This window comes from Myxocyprinus asiaticus, chromosome 5 (assembly GCF_019703515.2).
Source record: "Myxocyprinus asiaticus isolate MX2 ecotype Aquarium Trade chromosome 5, UBuf_Myxa_2, whole genome shotgun sequence".
Classification (NCBI taxonomy): Eukaryota; Metazoa; Chordata; class Actinopteri; order Cypriniformes; family Catostomidae; genus Myxocyprinus; species Myxocyprinus asiaticus.
Window position 1 is genome coordinate 8,621,458 of NC_059348.1, and position 24,026 is coordinate 8,645,483.

Sequence of the window (24,026 nt, forward strand, 5' to 3'; positions counted from 1 at the left end):
AGGTGGGGCCTGTGTAGCTCAGTGAGTAAAGATGCTGACTACCACCCCTGGTGTTCGCGAGTTCGAATCCCAGGGCGTGCTGTGTGACTCCATCCAGGTCTCCTAAGCAACCAAATTGGCCCGGTTGCTAGAGAGGGTAGAGTCACATGTGGTAACCTCCTTGTGGTCATTATAATGTGGTTCGCTGTCGGTGGGGCGCATGGTGAGTTGTGCATGGATGCCGTGGTGGATGGTGTTAAGCCTCCACACGCTATGTCTCCGCGGTAATGCGCTCAACAAGCCACGTGATAAGATGCGCGGGTTGACTGTCTCAGTTGCGGAGGCAACTGAGACTCGTCCTCTGCCACCCGGATTGAGGCGAGTTACTACGCCACCAAGAGGACTTAGAGCACACTGGGAATTGGCCGTTCCACATTGGGAAGAAAAAGGGGAGAAGAAAATAATGCTCATTAATGTGATGGAAACGCAAAACGATTATGTGTTTTGACCATTCTTGCACTTGTTATGAGTGTGTGATGGCTTGGTGTGACTGGCCCAACGAATTGACAGACCTTGGCACACAATTCTTTGAACACAGCTTTTGACATTCGGAAATGTTTAATCCACAGCTGATCTTCAAAGTGGGTCCTCACAATCCACCAGAACAGTTTTGAGCATGGGCGCTCCCGAGTCCATGGCATGTGAAGGCATTTCAGCCCACATTGTATCAGATTATTCTGCGGGATCTCCGGGCATCATTAATAACCATTGAAAATAAAAAAACACAGATTCTATTTAAGCCCCTGGATGTCAACTGCATCTCCATTCTTTTTTAAAAAAATATATAATTATTTTGAAAATACATTGTGAACATTCATGATTTTATTTAATAACTATACTGAAATGATAGACTATATGTTTCAGTTGAAACCTTGCTCATAAGCATAGTGAATAAATGTGTACTTATTTTAAAATTCTTTCTAGTTTAATTCTAAAGGTAAAGAGGATGGTGTGGAGTACAGAAAACATTTACTATATACAGTTGAAGTCAGAAGTCTACATACAATTAGGTTGAAGTCATTAAAACAAATTTTTTAACCACTCCACAGATTTAATATTACTACTTTGTCTCCACTTTGTGCATAACACAAGTAATTTTTCCAGTAATTGTTTACAGACAGATTGTTTCACTTTTAATTGACTGTATCACAATTCCAGTGGGTCAAAAGTTTACATACACTAAGTTAACTGTGCCTTTAAGCAGCTTGGAAAATTCCAGAAAATGATGTCATGCCTTTAGACAATTAGCTTCTGATATTAGGTGTACTGAATTGGAGGTGTACCTGTGGATGTATTTTAAGGTCTACCTGCAAAAGTGCCTCTTTGCTTGACATCATGGGAACATCAAAAAGATATCAGCCAAGACCTCAGAAAAAAAATTTGTGGACCTCCACAAGTCTGGTTCATCCTTGGGAGCAATTTCAAAACGTCTGAAGGTACCATGTCCATCTGTACAAACAACAGTACGCAAGTATAAACACCATGGAAGCACGCAGCCATCATACCACTCAGAAAGGAGATTCATTCTGTCTCCTAGAGATGAGTGTAGTTTGGTGTGAAAAGTGCAAATCAATCCCAGAACAACAGCTAAGGACCTTGTGAAGATGCTGGAGGAAACAGTTAGGCAAGTATCTATATCCACAGTAAAACAAGTCCTATATCGACATAACCTGAAAGGCTGCTCAGCAAGGAAGAAGCCACTGCTCCAAAACTGCCATAAAAAAGCCAGACTACAGTTTGCAAGTGCACATGGGGACAAAGATCTTACTTTTTGGTAAGTAATTTCCTCTGGTCTGATGAAATAAAAATTGAACTTTTTGGCCATAATGATGATGGTATGTTTGGAGGAAAAAGGCTGAGGCTTGCAAGCTAAAGATCACCATCCCAACCATGAAGCATGGGGATGGCAGCATCATGTTGTGGGGGTGCTTCACAAAATAGATGGCATTATGAGGAAGGAAAATTACGTGGATATATTGAAGCAACATCTCAAGACAAGTTAAAGCTTAGTCGCAAATGGGTCTTCCAAATGGACAATTACCCCAAGCATACCTCCAAAGTTGTAGCAAAATGACTTAAGGACAACAAAGTCAAGGTATTGGAGTGGCCATCACAAAGCCCTGACCTCAATCTGAGCAGAACTGAAAAAGCTTGTGCGAGCAAGGAAGCCAATAAACCTGACTCAGTTACACCAGTTCTGTCTGGAGGAATGGGCCAAAATTCCAGCAACTTATTGTGAGAAGCTTGTGGAAGGCTACCCAAAAAATTTGACCCAAGTTAAACAGTATAAAGGCAATGCTATCAAATACTAACAAATTGTATGTAAACTTCTGACCCACTGGGAATGTGATGAAAGAAATAAAAGCTGAAATAAATAATGCTCTCTACTATTATTCTGACATTTTACATTCTTAAAATAAAGTAGTGATCCTAACTGACCTAAGACAGGGAATGTTTTCTGCCATTAAATGTCAGGAATCGTGAAAAACTGAGTTTAAATGTATTTGGCTAAAGTGTATGTAAACTTCTGACTTCAACTGTACATGTGAACTGATAGCTCAGTGGGTGTGTTTTTGCCTTTCAGGCCAGAGGTTGCAGGATCGAAACTCTCTTCTTTATCTTGTTTGTACGTGTAGTAAGTCAAATGCATCCAGCAGACAAACTATATGCCTTAATTGTATAAATACACATTTGACCACATATACTGTAAATAGTAATATTTGATATCGTTAAAGTTAATTTCAATGTTCAAAACAAATGCAGACATTATTTCAGCATTGCATGGTTTTTGTTTGCATTTCATTCCATTTTGCGTTGTGGCTGGTGTTGATTCTGTGTCCTATGTACTGCATAATATTTATATATTTCCTCTTATATTTGTCACCACAATTGTGTTTTAAAAGGTAAAACCATAGGCGGTAAGTAGCATAGGGCGGCAGCGTTCATGGTTGCATGATAAAGATTATGATTCAACTTAATTACATTAATACAGAACAATAGCGTGAGAGTAGTTTACTTGTATTTTCCCAAAAATCTGGGTGAAAATTTAAACAGCCAAATCTCCAATCTTTTGAAGCATCACAGCCCCCTGCATCACCTTTGTCTGTGTTCGCATGGGGGATGGGAAACACCAAAAGTAGACAGCCACCTCGAGCATTCGATTGTGTCATCTGAGAACTGTTACCTCAACCAGAGACTTTTTAGCAGAGACGTGTCACTCCTATTTAAATGAATGGGAGAAATTGGAACACCCAACCAAGAAGCTCTGAGCACCCAACAGTCAACGGATGTAGAAAGGTAGTCCAGCCTTACAGGTTAAAGAGCCAATCACCTTTTAGATGCAGACATCACCTGTCAATCAACGCACTAATGCGCATGCACACTAGCTATACAAGCCGTGAAAATGTTGCGTTTTAGTGTAAAATTAGGTAAAGCAGCACAATTTATGATTAAAATATTATCAAATTGTATTGCTGATTTGAAATATGTTCTTTGATTGTAATCTTGACCAACGGTTTTTGAGATTTCTGTCTTTCCCCGTTCAAGTAGATAGGATTTTCCCCATTCAAGTAAATAGGAGCTGCACTGTCATGACTGGAAATAGCCTCCCGAGAGTGTTCCAAAAATGGTTGACAGTGGACTGACTTGCTAGAAAGACATTGCCTCAACTTTTTGAAGTAAAATGTACTCAACTGACATGTGATATGCCATTATTACATACAGTATACACGCATTTATTCACATAAATATTAATATTTGATATAGATGTCTTAAAAGTCAATTAAACATTTAAAACAAATGCTAAGACATACTTTCAGCATTTAAAGGTTATTTCATTTTTTAAGCCATATATGTTAATGTTTATCAAAGGAAGAGTCTGTCTTCGCTGCTGATGTCATGACATGGGAAGAAAAGTGGTTTGGGAAAAGCCGAATTTGAACCCGCCTCACAATCATAATTAGCACCATAAACTGACACTGTACTGATCACGCAATGTCTAAGATAATAATTACATTTGACCAAGATGCTGAGATCCCGAGCCAGAGAAAACACTCTCCTCACTTCAGGCCTCCGATCATTGTGAGAACAACAGCTCACTCCCTTCAGACATTTTATTTCAATGTTTATAATACTTTGTGGATGTTTAATAAAGTAAAGTATGTGTCTTCAATGACAGGAAATGGGGATGAAACACAGATCTGGCCTCCTTAAGGCTCCTTAAGGTAACAACTGCAGGTTACCACTTTTTTACAGTGCAACAGATAGGTTTGGCTTAACTATCCTTTGATTCAGAGAAAAATAATTCACCCACGTATTACATGGGTGGAGTGTGACTGTGTTGAATTTCTTTGCTTCATTAGATTATATAAGACCTGCTCCTTGTTTTTTATTATTTCATCTTCTCCTTCAACCTATTTATAGCCTGCCTGCATTCATGTATAATCTTTAAATGAGCCATTTGAGACTGGACTATTTTTTGAATGCCAAATTCTGGAACTTGATTGTTTTGTAATCTACAATATGTCAGTTTTGTGTTGTGTTTGTTTAAACTCTGGATTCATGTTTTTTGTTGCAAATTATTGTCACTAAATGTCTAAAGAACTTCTTTTGCTCATTTGTTAAATTATTTTTATAACAAACGTTGCACCTCCATTCCACATAGTGATCATAGATCACCCCTGCAGTGAAGACACTACCACAGTTTACCAATAAATGCTGTGATTATTTCCATCATCCTACAAGTGAAAAAAGAAGGTGGTATACAAAGAGGAACAACTGAAGTCTACTGACATAGCAAAAATGAAGTATTTTAAAGAGGAGAGTGAAGACATAATATAGTTGAACCATGCAGAATGAAACATGAAGATACTAAGGAATGAAAAGGTTGGTGTCAATTCTTGTTTTTTATAATTGCCGTTGAGGAACTTGAGGTAACAAAGATTTATAAAGTTCACTAGATCTGGTAGCTGTAGTTAGAAAATCACAGAAGAAACAAAAAATAGTTAAATAATACAAAAATCTACAAAAGAAAGAGAGATCTAACCTTCAGCCTATCATAATACATTTTTTTTATTCACATACACATATATACACTCACCGGCCACTTTATTATGTACACCTGTACATCTACTTATTGATGTGATTATCTAATCAGCCAACTGTGTGGCAGCAGTGCATTGCATAAAATCATACAGATATGGGTCAGGAGCTTCAGTTAAAGTTCACATCAACCATCAGAATGGGGAAAAATTTGATCTAGTCATTTCAACCATGTTATGATTGTTGGTGCCAGATGGGCTGGTTTAAGTATTTCTGTAACTGCTGATCTCCTGGGATTTTCACATGCAACAGTCTCTAGTGTATACAGAATAATGTGAAAAACAAAAAACATCCAGTAAGCGGCAGTTCTGTAGGCGAAAACGGCTTGTTAATGACATAGGTCAGAGGAGAATTGCCCAAGCTGACAGGAAGGTGACAGTAACTCAAATAAACACTCATTACATCATGAGAAGTGAGTCAATTCGCACAAACGCTGCTAATGTCAGCGGTAAGGGTGCACACACCTGAGCGATATAATGTCTAACACCTGTTTCTGATTGATGTAAGCACTGGGGAGAGCGATAAAAAGGGACCATGACGGAGAGAGAGCTACCAGTCTGAAAGAGACTATCTTGAGTTTAAGCTAAAGAGTGTTCTGCTGAAAAGCCCCTTTGAGTTGTTTATTAAAAGTTATACCTTTGAGTTGAAGCCCAAGTTTCCTGTGTCCTCCTGTCCCTCCCTTCCTTGAACTTTACAATGGTGCCGAAACCCAGGAGAATTGGAGGAAATACGTCTGCATGGAGTCCTCGCAGTTGGTGGAAGTCATCAAGTCCCTCGCCAGTATGCACCATCCACAACATCAGGCCCTGCTTGAGTTATGCCAGCACCAGGATCGCCAATTCCAGGAGGTGCTCCAAGCTCAAGCAGAGGACCGGCACGTGATCTGGAGCCTACTACACTAGGAGAAAGCCCCGGCCGCGACCCCAGACCCAGCAGCTCCCATACCCCCGGTTGCCCTCATGGAGGTGGGGGCAGAAGATGATCCCGAGGCCTTCCTGGATCTCTTCGAGAGGATGGCCAAGATCTGGGGCTGGCCACGTGCTCAGTGGGCGACCAGACTCATCCCACTGTTGTCCGGGGAAGCTTAACTTGCAGTGCAACAACTACTGGCGGCAAGTCTCCTGGTGTACGATGATACAGCTCTTCCGGTCGATGAAGATGGATGGGCACGGCTGCCTGTTTGCCTTCACCCAACAGCTCCGAGGCGCCTGCTTGAAGTGGCTGCTGGCTGAGGACCGCGACGCCGAGGAAGTCATCGATCTCATGGTGCTGGAGCAGCTTATCCGTCGTCTACCGAAAGCAATGGTGGAGTGGATCCAGTGCCACCACACGGCGTCGATGGAGGAGGCCGCCCAACTGGTGGAGGCCATATGTCGGCGGATCAGAGGGTGGAAGAGCCCTCCCACTCTCTCTCTCTCCCCTCCCCCTGTGTTTCCCCTCCTCTCTCCTCTCACTCTGTCCCTTCACTGCAGCCCATCCGAGTACTACCTGTTGGGGTGGGCCTTCACCCTCTGTTCAGATCCCACCAGTTACAATTCTGACCGGGGTCTAAAAGGATTTTTTATATATTTTGCACAGAGTTATCAATATATATATATATATATATATATATATATATATATATATATATATATATATACATACAACGATCAGCCACAACATTAAAACCACCTGACTGTTGTGTGTGAAAATCCCAGGAGATCAGCAGTTCTCATCCATGCGATTATCTAATCAGTCAATCGTGTGGCAGCAGTGTAGTGTATAAAATCACGCAGATACGGGTCAGGAGCTTCAGTTAATGTTTACATCAACCATCAGAAGGAGAAAAAAATGTGATCTCAGTGATTTGGACTGTGGCATGATTGTTGGTGCCAGATGGGCTGGTTTGAGTATTTCTGTAACTGATGATCTCCTGGGATTTTCACACACAACATTCTCTAGAATTTACTCCAAATGGTGCCAAAAACAAAAAACATACAGTGAGCAGCAGTTTTGTGGATAGAAATGCCTTGATGAGAGAGGTCAACTGAGAATGGCCAGACTGGTTTGAACTGACAAAGTCTATGGTAACTCAGATAACTGCTCTGTACAATTGTAGTGAGAAGAATAGCATCTCAGAATGCGACACGAGGGGGACTTAAACAATATTAGGCGGGTGGTTTAAATGTTGTGGCTGAACGGTGAATATATATACACTGGCGGCCAAAAGTTTGGAATAATATGCAGATTTAGCTGTTTCGGAAGGAAACTGGTACTTTAATTCACCAAAGTGGCATTCAGCTGATCACAAAATATAGTCAGGACATTATTGATGTAAAACACAGCACCATTACTATTTGAAAAAAGTCATTTTTTATCAAATCTAGACAGGCCCAATTTCCAGCAGCCATCATTCCAACATCCTTGAGTAATCATGCTAAATTGCTAATTTGGTACTTGAAAATCACTTGCCATTATATCAAACACTGCTGAAACCTATTTGGTTCATTAAATTAAGCTTAAAATTATCTTTGTTTTGAGTTGCCACAGTATGCAATAGATGGCATGTCTTAAGGTCAATATTAGGTCAAAAATGGCAAAAAAGAAACAGCTTTCTCTAGAAACTCGTCAGTCAATCGTTGTTTTGAGGAATGAAGGCTATGCAATAGGGGTGTGACAAGATCTCGCAATACTAAAATGTTACGATATTTCTCATTGAGGTGAAAAGCTGTCTCACGATATCAGCATGACGGAGTGTGAGGGTGAAATTAGCATAGAAGATGCCCCCGCCACTTTTAAATCGTTTGTGTGGCAGCATTTTAGGTACCCGGTGGAAACAATAAATGGTGACAGACAAGACATGAACAAAGGCTGCGTCCTCCGGAGGTCGCATTTGTCGGCCGCATACGTCATCGAAGCTGTCTCGTTTCATTTGTTTACATTTTTTTTTTTTTTTTATATCTATTGTCAATGCCTTTTATGTATATTTACTTACATTTATACAGTTGTTAACCTTTGCATTCCCATTAAAAAATAAAAATAGCTAAAAATATAAATAAAATTAAACGAAACAGCCTCGATGATGTATGTGGCTGACAAATGCAACCTCCGGAGGACACAGCCTTCCAAAGGAGACACAGCCAGTATGTAAGCACTGTAAGAAAATAGTGCCGTACACTGTGGCTAACACAAGCACTATGCAAAGACACCTACAGAACCACTGCAGCTCTCAACTAAAATCAACCAGGTCTGAAGAGACTCATGTGAAATCATACAGGAGAGAAGCCAGTCAGTTGAGTTTGTGGCAAAAACTTTTACAATGCTTGCATATTGTTCTGTCTTTTACTGCATATGATAATTCATACTCAGAAAGTAGAACTGAAGTGACATTCATTACAAGATGACTAGTTAAAACATTTCAAAATGCACCTGCATTGTTTTGCATTTTGTGACTTTCAGTCGAATAAATGACTATTTTTCCAGTCATATACACTACTGGTCAAAAGTTTTGAAACACTTGCCTGAAATTTTTCTCATGATCTTAAAAATCTTTTGATCTGAAGGCGTATTCTTAAATGTTTGAAATTAGTTTTGTAGACAAAAATATAATTGTGCCACCATATTAATTTATTTCATTACAAAACTAAAATTTATTTAAAAAAAGGTTTTTGAAATGGATAACTTGGACCGAATAATTAAGAAAAGCAGCCAAAAGTGCCCAACATAGATGGGAACTCCTTCAATACTGTTTAAAAAGTATCTCAGGGTGATACCTCAAGAAGTTGGTTGAGAAAATATCAAGAGTACATGTCTGCAAATTCTAGGCAAAGTTTGACTACTTTGAAGATGCTAAAATATAACACAGTTTTGATTTATTTTGAATTTTGTTTAGTCACAACATAATTCTCATTGTTCCATTTATGTTATTCCATAGTTTTGATGACTTTACTATTATTCTAAAATGTGAAGAAAAAAAATTATAATAAAGAAAAAGTGTTTCAAAACTTTTGACCGGTAGTGGATATAGTGTTAAAATATCGTCTCGTCTTGTTCTCATGAACCCAGTATCGTCTCGTCTCGTCCCGTGACCTAAGTGTATCATCACACCCCTACTATGCAATGCTTGAAATTGCCAAAAAACTGAAGATTTCATACAAAGGTGTACACTACAGTCTTCAAAGACAACTGGCTCTAACAAGGACAGAAAGAGATGTGGAAGACCAGATGTACAACTAAACAAGAAGATAAGTACATCAGAGTCTCTAGTTTGAGAAATAGACACCTCACATGTCCTCAGCTGACAGCTTCATTGAATTCTACCCGCTCAACACCAGTTTCATGTACAACAGTAAAGAGAAGACTCAGGGGTGCAGGCCTTATAGGAAGAATTGCAAAAAAAAAAAAAAAAAAAAAAAACCACTTTTGAAACAAAAACAAAAAAAAAGAGAAAAGGTTAGAGTGGGCAAAGAAACACAGACATTGGACAACAGATAATTGGAAAAGAGTATTATGGATCTTAACCCCATTGAGCTTTTGTGGGATCAGCTAGACTGTAAGGTGCGTGAGAAGTGCCCGACAACACAGCCACATCTATGGCGAGTGCTACAGGAAGCGTGAGGTGAAATGTCACCTGAGTATCTGGACAAACCGACAGCTAGAATGCCAAGGATCTGCATTGCTGCACGTGGAGGATTTTTTGATGAGATCTCTTTGTTGAAGTAATTTAAGAAGTTCTGAAAAAAAAATTCAAATTGTAATAGTAATTTTTCACATAATTAATGTCCTGACTATACACTGTGATCAGTTGAATGCCACTTTGGTGAATAAAATTACCAATTTCTTCCATAAGAGCAAAATTTGTACATTATTCCAAACTTTTGGCTGCCGCCAAAACAGCATTCTTGTGTTCAGAATGTCAGAGATGTCTAGGCATTTTAAATGGTTGAATTGCTCCATAGCACTTTAAAATAGTAAGTTCTCAAGTAGAATTCAAATGGGTTGCATAAGTTTTGTTGACTGTGCCATGATATCGAGGGAAGCCCAGTTTAATCAGTGTGTGATCTGCTCTGTGCTGTCCTGTCACCAGTACTCAATAACAGTGTTCTAGGGACCAGGCACATACTTTATGTCAAAGTTGTAAATAGCCAGTTTAGCCACCCAGTGTTGTTTGCAGCAATCAAGCATGTTTTTTTTTTTTAATACATAGCCCAGTGGACTGTTGTCTGTCCAGACAGAGGATTCATGTCTCTTGAGCCAATGGCTAAATGTATAACATATTGACCATTTCAGGGCAAGGAACTCCAACCAGTGAGTTGGATAGTTCCACTACGACTTAGAAAGGGACTTACTGGCGAAAGCAACTGGTCTGGCTTTAGTTTCCCCCTCCTGGATTTGCAATAGAACTGCCCCGAAATCATCCAGGGAGGGAATTGTTGCCAGGATGAAGGGACAAGTAAAATCTGTCCATGAGGTGTGTGGACCCTCACCCGCAACACACCCAACAAGAGTACCCAGGGCCATAGCTAGTGGGGTGAAAGGCAATAACAATTCTAGGGGCCCAAAGGTCCAGTGGGGCCCATGACAAATTCAAAACTGTATTATTTTAATGGGTAAGAGGCCCAGGGCAATATATAGTCACGGGGCCCAGAATTAGTTGCTACGGCCCTGAGAGTACCACTCAGGGTCTGAATTAACCCATTACCCTTATAGTTGTCGGCTAGTGACCTTGATTGTCCAACCCCTCTTCTGGCACCTTTCTCGCCTGTTTTATTTTTATTTTTTTGGAGTTAAAGGTGGAGTGAAAAGTCTGGCCAATCCATCTAGCTGCAAATTTCCAGGACTCTGCCTCTATAAAGTGGGTTTGCTGTAGAAAGCAGATGTCTGATTTTAATTTACACAAGTGATTTAATATCTTTGTTCTTTTTAGCTGGAGGACTGATTTGTCTCATCTACAGTTTAGAGCAACCACTGGGCGGCGCCATGATGATTCTAATTGCCTGTTTTCTGTTTCTAGTCTCAAGACGCAATGTAAAAATTATCAAAACAAGTGATCCAGACAGAGATAAACAACCATGAAGTGTTATTTGGAGTCAAATTAATTTCAGGCTCAACCTGCAGTTGTTGGCTATCATGACAATCCCAGAATAGTTAATGATATCAACATAACTAACTCCAGACACCTACACACTCAGATGAGGCGGGTCATTATCAAAATATGTACCTTAACTTTTCAGTCATGAAAAAGTTTTCAAATGATCAAAAAACCCAATTTAAAAGGCATCTTTCTATAACATAACCTTTTATTATATAATATTAAATGGTTTCACTCTATATGTTTTGTTGTTGTTGTTGTTGTTTATTTTTTAGAAAATATATTTGAATTTGTCGATTGCCTAAAAAAAAAACTTGTCCCCTTCATCAGGTACACCACTTCTATGACATTTACAGATACTGTTTTTATTTTTTTATTCATTTTGTTGTCTCAGGTGAATCATTAGTGCAAGGTGTGCAAAAAAGCAAGACAAAATAATAATTAATAATTTACAAGTAATGTTTGTTCCTTGAATTCATGTCGTTGGTGATATCAATGTAAAAAAACTTCCAAGGACAAAGTTCAGAGGAAGAAGAGGCTTCTCAAATGTGTATATAAGCCCTGTCCCAAATGGTACACTTGATGTGGACTTGTGGACGCAGGGTGTCCCATCTGACATTTTAGCGTTCAGAGGGGAGCTCACGAGTGCTCCATTTGCACGCTCAATGTGCCCTTTGGCTGAGCCCGCATCAGTGCAAGCTCCACAGCAGACTCCTTCCCAACAGTCCCTGCTGCTGATCCTCTCAACCACTGGAGTTTCCGAACTGAAGAAATGGTGGATGAGGCAGTGTCAATTATATTAATTAATTAATTAATTACAATTAAAATAGCAAATCACTTGCTTTTCGTGTGTATATAGTATCACATTTTAGTCTTGTTCAAAACTTTGTTTTTTTAGAGATATGGAATTACTCCTATTCAGTTTTTATTGAATAGGTTTTTCTTGGGGAAAGTTTAACATTCATAAAAGTAAGTTATCTAACATCAAACCTTTACTATTGTTGTTTCAAAGAAGATTTTAGCATTATGGTGAGTCTCTAAGGTATGAAGAGAGAATACTGGTTAGGTCTACCAGTGATATTTATACCAGCAGAAGTGTGGCTGTGTGTATTTTATAATGATTTTTGTGATCTATGGCAGTATGTTCTTTCGAAATCTTTGACTGTATACTAAGCACCAACCTGTAATCATCCATGTGTCTGAATCATGTTTATTTGTTCTCTAAAGATAACATGCCCTGTGCAGAAAAGCTTTGAGTAACTGTCTCAAGCCTGTTAATGTTTTTTCTCTCAAAGATGTAAAACTCATCCTTGTCTCCAGAGGGCGATAACCAGTGAGTATTTCACATAGTTGTGTAGATATGTGAGACAGAAGAAGATGCACAAGCAAGTATTGTTGTATGTTCATGTTGATTTTGTCAAATCATCTAAAGTCCTGATTGAGGAAAGTTATTTTGTTCGATATCTATGTAAGGTAATGGTTTAAAATTGTTAATACTCATATGGTTACATTTTTCTGTATTGTTTAATCTCTGTTTCTCTTGTGAGTAACTGTGCTGTATAATGGAAATGTTTGTTTGATGCAGGATTGTTTGAAACAGTTTTGATATCTGTTAAACTGACTTGTATGGTTTATATATATATATATATATATATATATATATATATATATATATATATATATTACATTTTTTGACAGATCATCCTACATGTGAAGAAAGAAAAAAGGTGGTATATAAAGAGGAACAACTGCAAGTGTAACAACTGAAGATTACTGACATAAAATGCAGTGTGTTAAAGAAGAGTTTAAAGAGGAGCTTGAAGACATCAGTATTACAGAATCATGCAGAATTAAACATGAAGATACTGAGGAACAAAAAGGTTGGTGTTCATTCTTGATTCTTCATAAAGACTGTTGAGGGACATTAAGGGCGTTTTCACACCTGGCTTGTTTAGAGGATTTGTTTCAGAACCTGGTGCATTTTCTCCTTTAGTTCGGTTCATTAATGCACATATGAACACGGCTATCACACTTGAAACTGCACCAAAACAATCAGTCTGAGACCAACTGGATGAGGTGGTCTCGGACCGGTTGCAAACAAATTCTGGAGCGGTTCACATGTGGTGAGAATGCAATCCAACCCAACAGACCAATGAACCAAAAAATATTCCTATATAAACCACAAACATACCTGATGGATCTTTGGAGAAGACATGTGTAAGTCAGCATGTCACTATAACAGATAATCAAAACATGTACACTACCATTCAAAAGTTTGGGGTCACTTGCCTGAAATGTTTCACATGATCTTAAAAACCTTTTGATCTGAAGGCATATGCTTAAATGTTTGAAATTAGTTTTGTAGACAAAAATATAATTGTGCCACCATATTAATTTATTTCATTACAAAACTACAATTTTATAAAAAATAAAAAAAATGTTTTTGAAATGGATGACTTGGACCGAATAATAAAGAAAAGCAGCCAGTAAGTGCCCAACATAGATGGGAACTCCTTCAGTACTGTTTAAAAAGCATCCCAGGGTGATACCTCAAGAAGTTGGTCGAGAAAATGCCAAGATTACATGTCTGCAAAGTGTGGCCACTTTGAAAATGCTAAAATATAACATAGTTTTGATTTATTTGGGATTTTTTTAGTCACAACATAATTCCCATAGTTCCATTTCTATTATTCCATAGTTGTGATGACTTTACTATTATTCTAAAATGTGAAAAAAAATTTAAGAATGAGTAAGTGACCCTAAACTTTTGAACGGTAGTGTATATAGCCTTTTGGCGACTACATTAGATATAATGGCACGTTTAAAATAAGAGTTGTTTATAATTCCTGAGGTAATTTTAGTATGATCGCTTCCCTCTTTTGGATAGTGACAAAACAGACACCGCTAGGACGGTGTTTGCAACTTGTTGACTGATAAAAACCATTAAGTGGCTTGACTCTTTTTGCTGTGTGTGTGTGTGTGTGAGAGAGAGCTTTGTGACCGGCACTTTTTAACTAATGACAGATAAAAATAACCACTGGAAATTTTACAACTTCAATCCATCCGAGTGACTGATAATGTTTATTTGCAGTGCTACTTTTGGCTGGAACATGCATTCTGTATAATTCCATGTATTTTTGCATAACATAAACTGAAACACATAAACTATACTCTAAAATTGTTATAGTTTGACAAATGTATACAGGTATTTCATTTTAACCGGTATGTTGATGGATGAGCTAAATCCCAGAGCAGCACACAAACATTGTGACAGCTTGTTCACATTTAACTTTGCAAGAAGAAAATGCAACATTGTAACAATTTAAACCCATTTTGGAACAAATAAAATGAGCAACAGGTCTGAAAATGCACTAGCTTCAGACAGTTCACTACATCCGAATGTTGTAGTTAGAAAATCACAGAATCTGTAAAATTACAGCTAAAGAAACAAATAATACCAGAATCTACATGAGAGAATTAACTTTCAGCAGATAAAAGATTGCATAAAGTAGATACTCTAAAAAGGTTTCAACTGTATGTCTTTTTCACATTTGTCTCAATTTACTATGTTCATTTTAGACTTGATACAAGTGAAAGAGGAAAGTCAAGAACTGAATGACGTGGAGGAGAAACATCAGTATCATACATGCGATAATGTGGCTTGTGAAGAAGATATTAGTGGCTCAAAGACTGAAAATAATTTCTCACAGAAAAGAATCCCAGGAACAAGAGCCAAAAAATCTTTCACCTGCTCTCACTGTGGAAAGAGTTTCACACAAAAAGGAAACTTTAAAACTCACTTAAGAATTCACACTGGAGAAAAGCCTTTTACCTGCTCTCACTGTGGAAAGAGTTTCTCAGCAACATCAAGCCTTCAGAGTCACCTGCGGATTCACTCTGGAGAGAAGCCTTTCACATGCCTTCAGTGTGGAAAGAGTTTCATACATAAGAGACAGCATTATATTCACATGAAAATCCACTCCGGAGAGAAGCCTTTTGCATGTTCTCAATGTGGAAAGAGTTTTGTACAAAAAGCAGATCTTCAGCGTCACATGAGAATTCACACTGGAGAAAAGCCTTTCACATGTCTTCAGTGTGGAAAGAGTTTTGTACAAAAAGCAGATCTTCTGCGTCACATGAGAATTCACACTGGAAAGAAGCCTTTCACATGTCTTCAGTGTGGAAAGAGTTTCACACAAGCAGGGAATCTCAAACGTCATCTGCAAAATCATTCTGGATTAAAGCCATTTAACTGTGAACAGTGTGGCATGAAATTTCTGCTGGTATCTCATCTAAAGGTACACCTGAGAACTCATACAAATGAGAAGCCTCACGTGTGCTCTTTTTGTGGAAAGAGTTTTATTACATCATCAAACATGAAAACACACGTGAGAGTGCATACTGGAGAAAAGCCCTTCAAATGCACTTCATGTGGGAAGAGTTTCAGCCAATCACGTAGTCTGAAGATTCATTTTAAAAAGTGTTGTCCAAAACTGTCATAGTGAGAATTTAATTTCAGGGTCAATGCTTTGTAACACTTCAGTCTTCACTAGTTAGTTCAACTTCAGTCAGTGAACTAGGTCTGGTGGCTGTAATTTGGAAGTCAAAACCCCCACCCCAGAAAGGTTAGGACCCAACTCTTTATGTGTCTATTCTCTACATCAATGACCACCCCTTTGCCCAAAATACAGAGTCTGGGGCAAAGTGAAACCCGAGTGCCCAATACATCACACACAAAACTCTGAACCTTCAACCAAAACTCCTGAATCTTAACACACCCCGAAAAGACATGGGTTATGTCTCCATCCTCTGATTGGCATCGCCAGCAGGTGGGTGTGTCTTTAAGACCAAGCCTATACAATCTAGAGGGGGTCCAATAGAATCAATGTTGAATCTTGAATTGCATAAGGCGGACCCTTGCATCTCTAGATGCAGACTTGACGTTTTTAGAATCCTAGCCCACTCTCCCTCCTCCAATACCAAGTTTACATTTTTCTCCCATAATCTATTGACAGAAGTTAAAGCTCTGTCCCCCAGACTCTGAATTAGCAGGGAGTAATACACTGATGCCTCATGACCTTTTCCAAAAGCAGTAATCACCCGTTCCAGAGTGTCTGCTGCTTTAAGGGGGTGTATGCTATTCCCAAAAATAGTACAGAGCAGGTGGTGCAACTGTAAATACCTAAAGAACTGAGATCTGGGAATCCCAAAATGTTGAACCAAAATCTCAACACTCCGCTCTCATATAGGTCTCCGAGTGTAGTAACCCCCCCTCACAATTCACTCTGACCAGCAAAAAGGGGACTTGTTGATGCATAATTTGGGGTTCAGCCATATGCTCATGGCAACATTTAAATAAATGTCCGAATTAAACACTCTGGACACTTTTGTCCATACTGAGTGCAAATGCGAGATATGGTGTAATTTAACTTCTCCTGTTAGTTTGATAGAAAGGCTTTGTAATGGCGAAATAGGGGCAAGAACTTCCTGTTCAATACAAAACCAGGGAGGGGCTCTCTCAGGTGGAAGCGACCAATGAGCCAAATGTCTGAGACCGAACGCATAATAATAAAATCTTGGGTAGGCCTTGCCCACCTTTGTCAGTCAGCCTATGCATCTTACTGAAAAGTAATCTGGGACGTTTCCCATTCCAAATGAAAGACTTCACTATGCTCTCAAATTGCTTGAAATAAGAGAGGGGGACATCTACAGGGAGAGATTGTAGCAGGTAGTTGAATTTTGGAATACAATTCATTTTATTAACATTAACCTTCCCAATCAACGATAAATGTAATGAAGCCCTCCTGCACACATCACTCAAACCTTTTTATTAAAGGGTCAAAATTAACTCTTATTAAATCACACACATTTGCTGGGAATAAAATACCCAAATACTTAATGCCCTGTTTGGCCCACTGAAAGGCGCCCGGCTGAAAAGCTGTTATTGGGCAGTAATCTGTCAGTGACAAAGCTTTGGATTTTGACCAATTAACTCTGTATCCTGAGAACTTAGAAAAGGAATTAATAATTCTGTGGAGGCAAGGCATAGATCTAGAAGGGTCAGAGACGAATAATAAAATATTACCTGCATAAAGCAGAAGCTTATGTGCCATACCTCCCACCACCACCCCTGGAAAATCATCCTCCTTTCTTATTGCTGCTGGTAATGGTTCCAGAGCAAGACAGAACAATAATGGGGAAAGAGGACAACCCTGCCAGGTGCCCCTATCCAGAGTAAAATAATCTGAGATCAAATTCAATTTATTGATTTCTATCAACTTGTAGCAAAGAAATAATAAGGTGAACCCCAATTTAATTTCACTATTTTTAATGCAATATGTACTAGATCAAATCTAGTAGATAACAGTTATACAAAGTTAGGATCATTTATATGCATAAATATGCGTTTCCACATTTTTCTGTCCCTAACCAGTGTTATGATTGCCAGACAGATAGTTTTAAGGGGATGGAGGTCGGCTGGAGCACCCTCATTTCAGGAGTGGTGCTCTGAGACGGGGAGGGTGGCGGCCTTTGAAAAGAAGACTGGGGAAATGGGGTGGATATCTGGCGTTTCTGGATGTGTGATTATTATTATTTATTTATTTTTGTTTTTGTGTCTGTAATCATGTATGGCCACTGGGATGATGTTGGGGGCCAGGGTGGGGTTGGGGATTGTGAGGCGGAGTGGTAATAGTGGGGGTTAGCTGTTGATTCTGTGTATATATGTTTTGTTTTTCTGTGTTCAATATGTGAACCAATAAAAAATTAATCAGAAAAAAAACAAAAACAATAATGTTGTGTATCCATCAAACATTGGGTGAATAATCAAAATTTGAAGACCACACAAGGGTTAATTATCTTCATATATTTCAGATTGTGTGATTGTCTTGCATGGCTAAACCATAAATGACAGATTGTGCATTGCCTGCATTTCACATTAATTGCAAAAAAGTATAGAATTTTGTACAAAAAAGAACACTTTTTTTTTAATTATTTCTATGTGCCTATACAGTCTTTAAATGTGCTTAAGTTTTTACCCACAGATCACACACAACCACTTTATTCTCTTAAATTTGATGATGTCTTGTTTCGTCATGTTGACACTGAAGGAGTGGTACCATCGTTCGCAGTTACTGCCCTGAATCTGGTGGGTGGAAATTGTGACAATTTAACTTTGAATACTTTTATTATAACAAACATATTAATGTACAGACGGACTTTACTACGTTTGTTCATAGTACATTAATGACATTATAATATTAACTTCTACATATAATCATACACACTTTTATAAGTTGTGGCAGATAAAGAAATATGTGCTTTTGATTAACTTAATAAAGGCTGATTATAGAACATTTGTTATGATATTATTTGTAACATGAGGTTAACTGCATCAAGTAGTCAGCAGGGCAACGCTTGACCTAAACCTGTAGGTATGTAGTAGGGAGTTAAATATATTGCCGTATGATCATGTCATTGTCTTTAACTGATATTTACATCACATTTTGAATTTAATGTGCAGGGAGCAAGGGCAGCTTGTGTTTTGCTACTATAGTGGAATACAGGCAGGCTATCACAGCACAGGAGTGTCACTCTGTTTAACGGTCTACCACTGTCAACACAAACCTACAGTATATAGTGTATTTTCAGCTGTCATAACACCCCACTTTCACAAAACATATTCACTCTTCAAAAACTAACACCTATGTAATAGAAATGTTTCACTCGTTACTGTATGGGTCTTTCATACACAGTACTGGCTATACAATATAGTTTTTAATTCATAGCTGGGCAACAGTTAAGTATAATATACACAGATATTTACTACATCATGCCTTGACAGCTTACTGTACTGCACATCCTGTTTAAAGTTTCCCACAAATATGTTTAGCCAGAATTAAACTTTAGTTGTAGTTGAACAGTAGTACATGTACTTTGGTACTGTCTTGTTTGAATGACATGTTGCTAGCTTCCTATCTTTTGGGATACAGCATGACCTCTGACACACTAGCATCTGTACCGGAAAACAAAGTTTGTTGGTGATCTGAGGTATGCTATGGGCAGTTGCTGACCAGCCTGTGGCATATTGTAAGATGAATAACTACATCATTACTAACGTTTATTTATGGTCACACCAATTAGCGTTAGAAAGAAGTTTCTACCCAATGCATCATGTGTATAAATTCTAGTAATTGTGGGAAATTGTCATTACCATTTAACCCATGCTATAATGAAAATGCTACAGGAGCAGTCGTTACTGAAACTATACCTTCAAGAATTGTAGAGATGGTTGTGTTACTGGTCACATTGCTAATCGATTGAAATAGTAGTTTATAGGTATTACATTTAAAAATAACTTTGTGTTGTAACTCAGTAGTTGTCTATTACCGATAAAGATTCAGTGTAGTCCAACAAATAATGCTTAATTTCTATGTTATTACTTGTTACCTACACAGGCATTATTGTTCTTTTACTTCAGTATTTGTATGCAGGTATGTGGTAACAGCATGCATATAGTTTTAAAACATGTCCAGCATTTTTAATAATATTGAAATTGTTTAACAGACAATGGAAATATGTACATTTTTGTAATTATAAAAGCTTTTTCGCCAAGGCCTGTTTGCTAGATGTGCACTTGCATAAACTCAAATGTAGTGGCGGGCCGTGCATTAAAAATCTAGGCCTTCAGTGTGATTCATGCCATTAAGAAAACATAGTTTCATAATGAATAAGACACCCTACGTCTTTGAGCATCATACATTATGTCGCAGCTAACTAATAATACCAATTGACATTTTAAAAACAGGTCCACGCACGAAAGCCAGAACTTGAAACGACACTTGACTGCAGCATGACTGTTTTGTGAAATGAACTTCTCCCGAACAGACATTCCAAAATCATAATTTTTCATATGAATCTACCAAGGAAATACTTGGAAAAATCTATCTAATAATATTTGCGATTTAAATGTTGCTTGTAATAAATTTAGTTTCGTCAGGATACACGGTTATGCTGCGTTCCATTCAAATCGGGTGTGGGATATCCCTACTTGATATCTCCGACCATAAATGCATTCCATTCCCCGATACTCGGAACTGCAACACTCCCGTTAGCTTAGCAGGGGTTTGACTCTCATTAGAGATGTCTCCTAGCAACTCAATTGATAAACAATGCTGCAGCGCTAGCATTTGTGCTTCAGGTGTACGATTATCAAAAGAGATTATAATGTTTTATACACCTGTTTCTGCAGGCATTTGTTAAACAAGCTTTAATATCATGTAATGTGGAAACGAACACATTTATTGATCTTACTTAATAAAGTGAATGTTTATCACTTACTTTGTATATCTCCCTGAGTGTCGACATGTTTGTGTGACATCATGCCCCTGCATCTCGGAGTTGAGAATTTCTGCATGAGCCTACAAGTTGTAATTCTGACTTCAAGATGCATTCCATTGCACTTTTCCTAGTAGGAAGTTGTAAAATCTGACTTGCCGAGTTGAATGGAACACAGCAATACTTTTCAAAACTTGATTCGACACTGAATGCTCAAGCAGCCTAATTGACACTTAGAAAACTCCTGATGTTGCTATAACAATGCAAAAAGCACTTACCAATTTACTTGAAGTGAAAATCAGTCCTCCTTTCCTGTTTAATATATTAAGCAAGTACACGGTCATGCAGAACATCTCAGGTTTTTAAATCCATAAGGATCTCTTTCTCAATGGCGATAGCGGCAGTAATGACAGTCGACTCGTCAGCAAGATCTTGCGCTCGCTTTCAAATTACGTACATCACTTAAAGTGTGATTGCGTCACTCAAGGCTAGCTAGAAGGCCTCGACTGGGACATATCCTAAAGATCACACCCACCAAGAACAAATAAATCAATCTGTTTGGCTGATGAATCTGACAATCTGACTTTAGTTGCCCATTCATTTGCACTGTTGAGGTGGAAATTCTGAAGGCCTGAGGGGGTGGAGCTCAGACTCACGCCCTGCTTCTGCTAATGAGCTCAGCTTTGGACATGTGATTTGTGAAACAGTTGTCAGGCTTCGCTTGTATTCATCAAGGAATAAATTCTGACTGGATAAACTTTTTGTTTTTCTCTGTTTGTTGTAGATTAATTAAAAGTGGAAAGCGATTAAAAATACGTAGGCAAAAAGGTGATTGAGAATGAAAGGATGAAAAATATTTATTTATTTGGCATGTTAGGCCAGCAGAGAAGGCTTTGCCGGCCCTGAGAATTCACCACTGCTCAAATGATGCATCACCAAACGTTCAAAATAAAATCTATTAAAATAAAAAAAGCTTACAGTTACAATTTCTTGTATGCTCATTTTCTCACTTCCTAATAATTCCTCATTTAAACATAAGCATGATGCAAATGTTTATTAAAAAATCAACAGTAAATAAAATTATGAGAACAATAACATGCCATCGAAATAAACTGGATTAAGGCTGGCCAAAGTCTTTTTAGCAAGTCAGCTCACTCGGCGGCTATCTTTGGAACGCTCCAGGGGAGCTATTTTTCTATGTAAACAAGCGGCATGCCAGTGCAGCTCCTATCTACTTGAATGGGAAAAGACCGAAATCTCCAAAACGGTGGGTCTAAATTATGATCAAAGAACATTTCTCAAATCAGCAGTAAAATCTGACTATACTGGTATCATAAATTGTGCTTCTTTACCTCAGATTATGTAAAAAAAAAAAAAAAAAAAAAAACAACTACATTTTCCCGTCTTGTTTAGTTAATGCGCATGCTCGTTCTCGAGTTGATTGACAGGTGATGTCATATCTAAAAGCTGATTGGCTCTTTTACCTGAAGGCGGAACTTCCTTTCTACATTTGTTGACCTTTGGGCATTCCAATTTCTCCCATACATTTTAATAGAAGTGACTCTTAATTGACTCTAAATAGTCTCTAGGCTTGCAAACCACACAAACCTAAACACCTCCTAAAGCAGAGTGCATGATATAAAAGAAAATGTCCCTTTTTCAGGAAACGGTATTTTAAAGATAATTTTGTAAAAATCCAAATAACTTTACAGATCTTTATTGTAAAGTGTTTAAACAATGTTTTCCATGCTTGTTCAATGAACCATTAACAATTAATGAACATGCATCTGTGGAATGGTCGTTAAGACACTAACAGCTTACAGACGGTAGGCAATTAAGGTCACAGTTATAAAAACTTAGGACACTAAAGAGACCTTTCTACTGACTCTGAAAAACACCAAAAGAAAGATGCCCAGGGTCCCTGCTCATCAGCGTGAACGTTCCTTAGGCATGCTGCATGGAGGCATGAGGACTGCAGATGTGGCCAGGGCAATAAATTGCAATGTACATACTGTGAGATGCCTAAGACAGCACTACAGGGAGACAGGAAGGACAACTGATCATCCTCACTGTGCCAGACCATGTGTAACAACACCTGCACAGGATCGGTACATCCGAATATCACACCTGCGGGACAGGTACAGGATGGCAACAACAAATGCCTGACAGGAATGCACAATCCCTCCATCAGTGCTCAGACTGTCCGCAATAGGCTGAGAGAGGCTGGACTGAGGGCTTGTAGGCCTAATATAAGGCAGGTCCTTACGAGACATTACTGGCAATAATGTTGTCTATGGGCACAAACCCACCTTCGCTGGACCAGACAGGACTGGCAAAAAGTGCTCTTCACTGACGAGTCGTGGTTTTGTCTCACCAGGGGTGATGGTCGGACTCGCATTTATCGTCGAAGGAATGAGCGTTACACCGAGGCCTGTACTCTGGAGCAGGATCGATTTGGAGGTGGAGGGTCCATTATGGTCTGGGGCGGTGTGTCACAGCATCATCGGACTGAGCTTTTTGTCATTGCAGGCAATCTCAACGTTGTGCGTTACAGGGAAGACATCCACCTTCTTCATGTGGTACCCTTCCTGCAGGCTCATCCTAACATGACCTGCCAGCCATACTGCTCGTTCTGTGTGTGATTTCCTGCAAGAAAGGAATGTCAGTGTTCTGCCATGGCCAGCGAAGAGCCCGGATCTCAATCCCATTGAGCACGTCTGGGACCTGTTGGATCGGAGGGTGAGGGCTAGGGCCATTCCCCCCAGAAATGTCCGGGAACTTGCAAGTGCCTTGGTGGAAGAGTGGGGTAACATCTCACAGCAAGAACTGGCAAATCTGGTGCAGTCCATGAGGAGGAGATGCACTGCAGTACTTAATGCAGCTGGTGGCCACACCAGATACTGACTGTTACTTTTGATTTTCACCCCCATTTTTTCAGGGACACGTTATTCCATTTCTGTTACTCACATGTCTGTGAAACTTGTTCAGTTTATGTCTTAGTTGTTGAACCTTTTTATGTTCATACAAATATTTACACGTTAAGTTTGCTGAAAATAAAAGCAGTTGAAATTGAGAGGACGTTTCTTTTTTTGCTGAGTTTATATTAACTTCCTGGTAACTGTTGTGAAGCAGAGGCTGCAGCGAGAAGACTCTTTTTTTATCCCTTGCCTGTAAATGTGCCTGAAATTGTGGCATGTCAGCACTTTAAAATATGCCAAAAATATACAAAATTAACAAAAAGCTAAATTAAAAAATTTTGTTTTATAAATGTCTTATCAAATGATCCTCTGGAGAGCCCACTACAAAAACTTCCCTATATTTCAGATTTTTGCATTTCAATTTCATGACAAAACTCCATGAAATTTTTAATTAAATGAATAAAACCTCAATATATTTAAATTGTATTAATTGAATTTTCATAAAATGTACTCAATTCAATTTGAAGGAATTTTGTTATGGATTTTGAGTGAATGAAATTCTA

At 38.6% G+C, this 24,026-nt stretch overlaps 5 protein-coding genes across 9 annotated transcripts in view; 4 read left to right on the forward strand and 1 right to left on the reverse strand.

Moving 5' to 3' along the window:
- The window catches only part of LOC127440833 (gastrula zinc finger protein XlCGF7.1-like), a 226,766-nt gene that overhangs the window by 172,443 nt on the left and 30,297 nt on the right, over positions 1–24,026 (reverse strand). The window lies entirely within an intron of this gene.
- The window catches only part of LOC127440906 (uncharacterized), a 126,683-nt gene that overhangs the window by 90,100 nt on the left and 12,557 nt on the right, over positions 1–24,026 (forward strand). The gene's annotated exons all lie outside the window — the stretch shown is intronic.
- Positions 1–24,026, forward strand: part of LOC127440795 (gastrula zinc finger protein XlCGF57.1-like) — a 139,488-nt gene that overhangs the window by 43,389 nt on the left and 72,073 nt on the right. The gene's annotated exons all lie outside the window — the stretch shown is intronic.
- The window catches only part of LOC127440861 (gastrula zinc finger protein XlCGF8.2DB-like), a 142,072-nt gene that overhangs the window by 20,320 nt on the left and 97,726 nt on the right, over positions 1–24,026 (forward strand). The gene's annotated exons all lie outside the window — the stretch shown is intronic.
- LOC127440853 (gastrula zinc finger protein XlCGF8.2DB-like) lies at positions 27–17,973 on the forward strand. 4 transcript variants are annotated; one of them, XM_051697860.1, is made up of 4 exons: positions 27–4,119; positions 4,217–4,923; positions 12,908–13,089; positions 14,789–17,973. In XM_051697860.1, the coding sequence occupies exons 3-4, from the start codon at positions 12,993–12,995 to the stop codon at positions 15,709–15,711; spliced, it is 1,020 nt and encodes a 339-aa protein (XP_051553820.1). In that variant the 5' UTR covers positions 27–4,119; positions 4,217–4,923; positions 12,908–12,992; the 3' UTR covers positions 15,712–17,973. The 4 variants fall into 4 exon arrangements, with proteins under 4 accessions (XP_051553820.1, XP_051553817.1, XP_051553819.1 ...); XM_051697857.1 differs by lacking the exons at positions 27–4,119; positions 4,217–4,923 and adding an exon at positions 12,575–12,682; XM_051697859.1 differs by lacking the exons at positions 27–4,119; positions 4,217–4,923 and adding an exon at positions 12,577–12,606.